At 45.9% G+C, this 9,868-nt stretch overlaps 1 protein-coding gene across 2 annotated transcripts; it reads right to left on the reverse strand.

The window, feature by feature from the left end:
* Window positions 1-1,117: 1,117 nt before the first annotated feature.
* On the reverse strand, window positions 1,118-9,654 carry LOC137561639 (RAD9, HUS1, RAD1-interacting nuclear orphan protein 1-like). Of its 2 annotated transcripts, none has more exons than XM_068272950.1 (3): window positions 9,573-9,654; window positions 4,802-5,104; window positions 1,118-1,780 (listed from the first exon to the last, which is right to left on the reverse strand). In XM_068272950.1, the coding sequence occupies exons 2-3, from the start codon at window positions 4,967-4,969 to the stop codon at window positions 1,208-1,210; spliced, it is 741 nt and encodes a 246-aa protein (XP_068129051.1). In that variant the 5' UTR covers window positions 4,970-5,104; window positions 9,573-9,654; the 3' UTR covers window positions 1,118-1,207. The 2 variants fall into 2 exon arrangements, with proteins under 2 accessions (XP_068129051.1, XP_068129052.1); XM_068272951.1 differs by lacking the exon at window positions 9,573-9,654 and adding an exon at window positions 9,514-9,555.
* Window positions 9,655-9,868: the final 214 nt, after the last annotated feature.

Genomic DNA, 9,868 nt, shown 5'->3' on the forward strand with positions numbered 1-9,868 from the left:
TCGCTATAGCTACACCGCTTAGTATGAGACAATAAATGTATATCTTAACAATTTGGTTCACAACTTACACTGTGTTTTAGATTTTGGCCCCTCATGTGATTGAATTTGACACCCATGCTCTAGAAGCTTCCCCGTCCTCCATAAAGTGTAGCTGCACTGCTCAGGCAGAAAAAATCCAAGTCTAATCGGGTCCATGCTACTGCGCATCCCCCATTAAATATTCCATCCCCATCTGTCGGTGCCAAGCCTGAAACTGAGCATGTACTATAATCAATCCACATTCAATTCCACTTTAAAGTAGGATTATAATCCCAAAACTAAAATTTCAGTAACTACTCTTCGTTTCATAAAAGGACATTTGAAAGCATTCCCACACATTCCCTGTGTGTAAAAACATATAGGTTTACTGCAGGGAGCAGTACAAGCTTGGTTTCAGAGATACTTAGCCAAAGTGGGGGAAGCTTCAGGATACTGATGCTAACCCCCGGCATTCTGCAGTCGTTGTCGTCGTCCCCCCTGCCGCTGAAGGATTGCCGACAATGTACAGTCACTAATCGTATCAGGGCCACACTCCTCTTCTGGCATCAGCGTGGCTATGTAGTAGCCAAATGAGCATGTCAAAAACAGAAGCATGGCACCGACATAGAGGGGGACCATGCTCAGTAATGGGAGAGTAGACAATGCCGAGGGAACCCTCAATAGGATCCTAAGGCTTCCCTCTGTTTAGAGTTGTATCTTTATGAACCAGAGCTTTGGTTCGTGTGCTCTTGAGCTATCTGAGGCATGTGTCTTCACTCTGCCTCCCTCCTTTTCTGCTGAAGTCACTCAGCTGTTGCCACGGCCATATGTCTGTTCAGCAGAGAGAGGGAGCAGAATCAAAACAAAGGCAGAGAGTGTATTCTGCTTTTGCCAATGGGCAGAATTAATCCATCTTGTACTGCTCTCTACAGTAAAAGTATATGTTTTTACACACGGAATGCTTTCAAATGTTCTTTTATGTAGTTTAGAGTAGAGTAGTTCATGGAATTTTAGTTTTGGGAGTATAATACCACTTTTAAAACCAATGAGCCACTGGAAACCAAAAGCCAATAACAAACAGTAGAAAACCATAGAAAACTCAAGTGCATTCACCAATTTATTATTTTCATCAGTCATTGACATTGTTTTGTAGTAAAGGAAGCGCACTATACAGTACAGAAGCCAAAGTCTATGACAGCTTCACCAGGATCTGGCTACTTTTTAGCCTGCCTCTGGATTTCAAGTATTTCATAAGACCCTGTCGCCTCCTCCAGGTTACCCGGACTCCATACTCGTGCTCCGGTGTGTCCTCTGCCAGTACCTGCTCTGCTTCAGTCCCCTCTGGACTGTCAGGTGCTCCCTGTCTCCTGGAGACTGGTGTTGGCATGTCTTCTGTCACTGGTGCTAGCAATCTGTTCTGTTGTGGACTTGCGTCAGGAGTCTTTATGTCCGGGGGGCTCAAACACTCATCCTGGGGTTCCCGCAAGGAAGGAGACTCCAGCACTGGGGGGTGTAAAGTCACCTTAGGCCTTGGCCTCTTCCTGGCACAGAATGACTGAGTTTGTATTATGGTGGTTGTAGTCTGGTTGGAAAATGATAATGAAGGAAACTTGCAAACACTGTTTTTTTTGCCTGGAGGTCTGTTGCCATTGCGACTTGTGTTGCCGAGACGGGTCTGCACTGTGCTGTTGGCAGAGGTGTGCCGGAGGCGGCGGCGTGCTGGGAAATTAAGTGCTATATTCTGATCAAACTGTGGAGATACCTGGAAAACAGTAAGTGGAGGGGGAGAGAGGAGGAAGAGAAAAAAGGGGGGTGAGAAAAAGGGGGGTGAAAAAGGAGGGGGGGGGGAATACTGTCAGATACTGATTCTCTGATCATTTGGCATCCAAACAAATTATTAGTGTCCATGTTTGAATTTGGCATAACGAATTCATAACACCTGAATACCTCTGGATAACCTGACCACACTTCAGTACCGAACAAGTGTACAGCGTCAAGGAGAGTCCACTACCTGCACATCACGTGACTCTGATACATCCACCTTACAAAGCCGGAAGGAGGAAGTATCAGTCACATGAAGCGGGCTGTGAAGTGCAAATGGTGAACTCCCCTTTACTCTGTCAACTTCTTCAGTACTGAAATGGTACTTAAAGAGAACCAGAGGTGGGCAACTGGGACACAGAGGCATGTTCTGTACCTCATGACATGCCTCTGTGTTCCCACACCGCCACTTTCTGCCCCCCCTGCTGCGCTATAGGCCCCCCAAGATTAGCGACAATATTTGTCGCGATCTCAGAGATAAATACAGGGAGAGGGATTCCCTCTTCAAAACGTTCCTGCAGGGTTTCCAGAGAGAGCTGCCAATGGGCACCTCCATCTCCCTGGCCACGCCCCCACCGCCCTGCACGTTGCAAGAGAAACAGTCTCTCCTTGCAGCGTCATGACCTATAGTCACAAAAGTGAAAGTGGGCCAGTGCGGCCCACAGAAGCGGCATTTTTTTTCCGGCTACCTGATCCACTCAGCCCCCCGGATCAGGTAGCCTACTTTCTTTTTTTCCTTTAACCTCCCCACCGGTAGCCCAGCGTAAGGATCGGGGTGGAAAAAAAAAAAAAAAAAGCCAAGAGCGGTAACATCGAGCCTGGCTCGGGGTAGCCACCAGGAGGCTTGTGCAGACTATAGGGCGCAGCAGGCATTTTAACTCACCTACCCCGGGATCCAGACACTGGCAGCCATTCTCCTTCCTGCCCTCCAAGGCTCTATTGCCTGTGCAGTACCGTCCTGACGTCGGAGGGACCACGTGACCCGCGCAGTGGAGTTCCGAAGAAGCCGACCCGGAACCCGACCTGGCGAGGTCGGCTGCACCAGCGGAGAAGACCGGGAGCTATCAGAGCTGCGGCGAGGGCACAGGGCGGCTGCCACGGGCTGGAGGAAGCTCCAGGTAAGTGGATTTTTTTTTCCTAGCCTGGACAATCACTTTAAATAATAACGGTCACCTGGCATCCTGCTGATCTGTTGGCTGCAGTAGTGTCTGAATCACACACCTGAAACAAGCACGTAGTTAATCCAGTAAGACTTCAGTCAGAGTAGCTGATCTGCATGCTTGTTCAGGGTCTATGGCTAACAGTATTAGAAGCAGAGGATCAGTAGGATACCAGGCAACTGGTGTAGCTTAAAAGAAAAGGAATATGGCAGCCTCCACAGCCCTCTCAGTTCAGGTTTCCTTTAAGTGTGGCATTTGGCAGAACTCAGGTGTTCTGAATTCATTATGCAGAATTTAAAAACCTTCGGAGAAATTTTTCATCATGTCATAATTTCTAGTGGAGGGAAGACGATTTAAAGCGGGGAGCGGTGGTACTAGGACCAATTTTCAATAGATTTCATGCTGAAACCTATTGGGAATCACCATGCAATAGATCCCTCTCTGATCAGATTAGATCAGAGAGGAATCTATCTTATGCTGGGCATACACGGGTCGATCCGGTGGCCGACTAGCCGCCGGATCGACTCCCGCCGCGTCCCCGCCTGCGCTCCTTTTCAGCCGCTCGATTCCCCGCTATTGTCCGCCGGTGGGGAATCTATCCGGCAGGTCATCGGACCGGTCGGATATTATCAATCAAGCCATCAGCGGCTCGATTGATAACTTTGCCGTGTATGCCCAGCATAATGCTGGGAATACACCATACAATTTTCTGTTAGATTCCTCTGTTAGAATGCATAAGAAGATTATTTTCTGTAGAGACTGGTAATGAATTACCTATCTGGCAGGTAAATCTTACAGAAAATCTAACAGAAAATTGTATGGTGTGTACCTAGCGTTATGTTGGGAATACACCATACAATTTTCTGTTAGATTTACCTGCCAGATAAAGTTCAACATGTTGGAAATTTTATCTATCTTACCATCTATCTGCCGAGCAATTAGGCATTGTTCTACTCAGCAGGAGATAAACAGAAGACAATGCACCAGAGATAATGACCATTCTCTACAGAAAATAATCTAATGCAGAAAATCTAACAGAAAATTGTATGGTGTGTACTAGGTATAACATTCAGTCTGACCACACATCAAGTTACATATAGCCACCATTGCCAACACAATCTTAAGGTGGCCATACACTGGTCGATTTGCCATCAGATCGACCAACAGATAGATCCCTCTCTGATCGAATCTGATCAGAGAGGGATCGTATGGCTGCCTTTACTGCAAACAGATTGTGAATCGATTTCAGCCTGAAACCAATCACAATCTGTGGAGCTGCCGCTGCCCACCAGCTATACATTACCTGATCCGGCCGGCATGACTCTCCCGGTCTCCACAGTCTTCTCCGCGCTGGGTTCCGGACCGGCTGGCTTCATGGAACTTCCTGTCCAGGGGAAGTTTAAACAGTAGAGTGCGCTGTACTGTTTAAACTTCCTGCTGGGACAGGAAGTTCAGTGAAGCTGCAGTCCTGGAGCCCAGCAGAGAAGAAGACAGCGGAGCCCGGTGGAGTTGCACCGGCTGGAACAGGTAATGTATAGCTGCTGCATTGCAACGGTCGTCTGGGCAGTTAAACGCCGCTATCGACGCACTCCCGACCCGCCGGCGATCGAGAAAAATCTTCCGCATGGACGGATCGACGGGAATGATTGATTTCGGATGGAAATTGATCGTTCTGTCAGCATTTGCGCGACGATTGCACAGCAGATTCAATCACAGTGATCGAATCTGCTGTATATTGGCGGGAAAATCGTTAGGTGTATGGGCCCCTTTAGTCATGTTGGGACCAATGTGCACACATTTACCCAAGATGTGGAGACGTCATGATCCAGGGGCTTGGTAGGGACATTTATGGGATTCTCCGCTGATGCTAGAGCTGCGCCATACTCGTGAATAGGACCATGCTCTGGACTCTCCAGGAAGGCCAAGCGAGACTTGCGGGGGTTACAGGCAGTCCGTTTCTTGGCAGGCATCAGCACTCTCAGGCCAGGAAGATGGGAACCACATGATGAAAGGGTGTCAAATACAGGCCATGCACAGAACGAAGTAAGAATCTATCACTCACTGGCTGCAGGAATGCCGCCAACAGTAAGACAGCACTCTCAGATCTGCAAAATACAGTATAAAATGAACATACAACTAAATAACAATTGGTTTAACATGATGCATTTACCTCAAATGCCACCAATTATAGCTAAAAAGCTGTTTAAAGAAAACCTGGAATACATGGAATACAGAGACTGCCATATTTCTTTTTTGGAAAAAAAAAAAAAAAAATGCTGCTGCTGGCTTAGCTTTCATACTGATCATCTATTTCCAATACTTTATAAGCTAAAGTGACCATTACGCAGCAGGGCTGTGGAGCAATATTTGCGTACCTGAGTCCATGGTTTTATAAACTGAGGAGACAAATGTTTTTTTGTACTGACTCCACAGTCTTGATATGCAGGATCAAATCAATTACATTGTATCTGGCTGCCAGTTGAGAACCTAGATAGCTAATGGTGAGCCAGATCCACTAGGATAGTAGAAGGGGCTAAAAGACCGGAAAAAAAAAAACTCTTACTAAAAAGCAACGCTAAATATAATACTTACCTTCTTACACAAACCTGATCAATAGACTTCCATTTCATTCCGGACAATGTACTATGGCCCAGCAGTAAATTTCAATTAGGTGGGCAAAGAAGGTAACATATAGCTTTTTATGGTATCAAGTGTCACAAAACCTTCTGCTGAAATCCGATTGAGATCTAGTGGGGCGAGATGGTAGATCGGTAGCTACATCTTGGTAGACCTCCAGTCTGGGAGTGATTGATTGAATCCCTGAATGGGCTGCTACTGAGCTGCGTATGGGGGGTTTTAGATCCACAACAACTATCTAGATCAGGTGTCCTACCTGAGGTCTGACCCTGCTGGTTCTGTTTCTGGTGTGACTGAAACGTGGATCAGTATGGCAGCCAGGTAACTGCCATTTTTATTAGGGAATAAACATGGCTGCCTCCATATTCCTCTACTAAAGGTGCCCTTTAAAACTTTAATTCCATTACGCGTTTTATTTTATGCATGGGAAATATAATCTGCAATAAACTAATTGATTAAAAAGAAGCAACATTTGCAACATTTTTTTTTTTACCTTAAGGCTGCTTTCACAGTGGGACATTACAGGCGCACGTTAGAGCAGCCTGTAACGCACAGCAATGAAAAATCAATGGGCTGTTCACAGTGCCCACGTTGCGTTACACAGTAACGCTTCATGTCAAGACAACGTACTGCATGCAGTACTGTATACGCGGCCAAGCCGCGTTAGACTGTTTGCACATGCTCAGTGTGTTTTTTTTATTTTAGGGGCGGAGAGGAGAGGCCGCTACGTAGCCAGGCACATGGCTACTTGGCATTCACTGCACTTGCAGTGTTTACTCTTAGGAGCGGCCGCTGATTGGCTGGCGGGACCACGTGATGAGGTGAGCTCCGCTCACGTGGTCTCCGCAGCGCCTCCGACAGAGCAGGCGCACCAAGAGCTGCTGGTAACGCGGCTCTTGGTAGCGTCCTGCTCCAACACCACCAGGCGTTGCATTAGGGGCACGTTATGTGCCCTATAACGTCCCCTAAACGCAACGTCCTGGTGTGCAAGTCGCCTAAAGGACAAGTGAGAGGTATAAAGGAGGCTGCCATATTTATTTCCTTTTAAGCAATACCAGTTGCCTGGCTATCCTGCTGATCCTCTGCCTCTACTACTTTTAGCCCTAGACCCTGAACAAGCATGCAGCAGATCAGGGGTTTCTGACATTATTGTCAGATCTGACAAGATTAGCTGCATGCTTGTTTCTGGTGTTACACTACTGCAGCCAAATAGATCATAAGGACAGCCAGGCAACTGGTATTGTTTAAAATGAACAATATGACAGCCTGCCAGCCTTCATATGTCTCCCACTTCAGTTGTCTTTTAATAATGTTTTATCAACTGGCTGCCTGGGTTTGTAAAGTCTCTTTAACAAAGAGATTGTGTGATAACTGCTAGACAGTTATGTATAAGCAAACATAACTGAATGCATTTCCACTTGACCTGCTAAGCTAAAATATGAGCCTGGGACTCTAGTAATGCCCACACAGCTTGTGCTACACAACTCAACTAAAAATATAAATCGATCAAGTCGGATTATTGTTCAGTCATATAAAAACACAATTAGGCCTAACACTAGTTCTGATGCCCTGCATTTTACCACATTGGAGAAACAGGCATGTAGAAACCCAACCGGTATGAATCTTTCGGACTGAACTGCTTTATTATTCATCTGATGAATGGCACCATCTGCTTCAGTACAACACATTCATACATTGCAGATGCTGTACCACTGACAGAATGTAAACCAAGTCTCAATACATACATATTTACACAGATGTGTACATCAGTAATAAAAAGAGACAAAGGCAGAAGAAAAAGGAAGTCCTGACTAGATTTTACATAGTAACATACATAGTTATCCAAGTTGAAATAACATATGTCCATCAAGTTCAACCTTTTAGGCCTGAGGAAAACTGCTATAAGGAGAGATTTGGGCGCTAATCTACTTTAGGGGACCCAGCAGCAAACTTCATAAGGAAATGTTGCTAACCTGATTGGGTGGATGATGCACTCTTGAACTTTTAGGTTTCAGATAGGTTGTAGTAAAGCGTACATTTGAAATCGGCGCCGGTAGACTTGGGCGCAGGATACAGCGGTATATGGCTGATCCTGCTTCTGCACAAGTCCGGGCCGATTTAATTACTATTCCCCCTCCAGGCCGCCATGGATAGTGGGGGAATGAAATAATTCGGCTTCCAGCGATTGCTGGAGGCCGAATTATTATGTTTTTAAGCAACTTCGGCTCTGTCTTCTGACGGAGCCGACGTTACTCACTGAGCGCTTCAATAGGAATGATTCCTATTGAAGTCTATGGAGGCGCCGGCTGCGCCCAAATCTAGCAGCGCTGAAAAGCACTGCTCCGTGTAGTAAACCATGACCACACTAATTGGCCAGTCCAATGTAGAGGGTGCTGTGATTGGAGAACTGTTCCCTATGAGGTTTCCTGCTGGGTCCCCTAAAGTAGACAGATCCTTCACTGCCCCTGCTCAAGTTTTGATCAATATTAAAAAAAAACAAAAACACCAAGATGATAATTTCTGATCGGCTTTCATTCGATGTAATATTTCTTAAATTTAAATTGAAAGTATAATCAATTAAAAATATTGCATGGTGCACTGCTAATTAAAGTGGTGAAGTCAAGTTGGGTGCCACGCGAGAATGCTGTGTACGGATGCTAGATATTGGTTGTCCAAAATGACAAGTCAAAATCATGTCGGGTGACAGTTTGGGAACAACAAGACTGTACAAACCTGTGATGGTGCCTAAAGGACTTTTATCCAGCTCTATGAATTGCTGAAGTGGGGGCTATTGACATACTGAAACACTCATGCTAGTCACAGAAAACCATCAACTCAGCTGGCAAAACTCTATGCAATCTTTCAACCTAGGTTACCACACCTCCGTACAGCAAAGGTCTACCACAGGAGTGCCCATTGTGTAGATCTTGATCTACCGGTAGATTACAAAGGACCTCTGGCGAGATCACGCTTCCTGCTTGAGTGATGTGCATGTTCTGCAGTTGTGGCTTGCATCTGTATGTAATTCTACCAGGTAGATCATTGTTAAATCGCAATTTTTGAAGTAGCTCGTTTGCTGAAAAAGTTTGGGCACCTCTGGTCTACCTCAATACTACCTGGGCACAGGATTGTAACTGCCAGAGATCAACAATTACTTGATTAAAAAACAACTGAATAATAGTGATCAAAGTGCTAGTCTAGTTGAGGGCGCCCAGCGGGAAACCTCAAAGACCGCTCCCTGCTTGCAGCAATTTGGTTGTGACCACTGATTCATAAAGGGAAGGAGACCCACTAACTCTAGATTTGCACACCAGGACCCTCGTCCATACCTTTCAGCTACTGGGCTTTCACACAACTTTAAAACCCATTCAGTTGGTGGCGTGGATGGTTTTTCCTGCTGGTCCCTTATTTCATCACCATCCCTGTGAGTGGGGAGAGGTTGTTCGTCTATGAGGTTCCCTACTGGGTCCCCTTAACTAGACTAGCACCATGATCAATATACCAACTAGTCCAATCAATCTTGATTAGGTTTCAGCAGAATCTGACAGCAGACTACTGCAACAGATAGCTCTGGATGTAATACTTGATGTAGTACAATGTCCAGGCACTGCTCCCTAGCCACTCACTCGCTTAAAATCTCGAAGTTTATTATTTTTAAATTTTCCACTTTTCATTCCTAAATTAAACCATATCCGTTGCCTATAGAAAACTGTAAGCCCACAACTTCCCAGCCTTTCATTCGCCCCTCTCATCTACACAGGCTTTAGAAAAAGGTTATAGCCTACAGGTTCCCAGCCTTTCATTCGCCCCTCTCATCTACACAGGCTTTAGAAAAAGGTTATAGCCTACAGGTACCCCCGTCCCGTCCAGCCCTCACCCATCCTGTCATTTCTCCGCCTCTAAAGCGCCCCCTAGCACCCCTTACATGCAACCTACCGTTACAGCACGGCTATGGCCATTACTAGGGCGGGGCTTTATTCGGACGCACACGCATGACGCTTTATCCCAGCCCCCCGCCAACCAAATCTGACAAAAGTTTGTCTCGGAGGAAGTAGAGTGCAGACTACCGCAGAGCGAGGCTTGGAACGCAGAATTTCACTGTGCAGGCGGAGCTCTGGCGGACACTAGAGGAGGAGATAGATAATAGTATAAATAAATGCCACTGATTATAGAGGTAATTTAGAGCATACGGTAGATAGGAAATATCAACCATTATAATAAAGGAAATGTAC

The sequence above is a fragment of the Hyperolius riggenbachi genome, chromosome 3 (assembly GCF_040937935.1).
Source record: "Hyperolius riggenbachi isolate aHypRig1 chromosome 3, aHypRig1.pri, whole genome shotgun sequence".
Lineage (NCBI taxonomy): Eukaryota > Metazoa > Chordata > Amphibia > Anura > Hyperoliidae > Hyperolius > Hyperolius riggenbachi.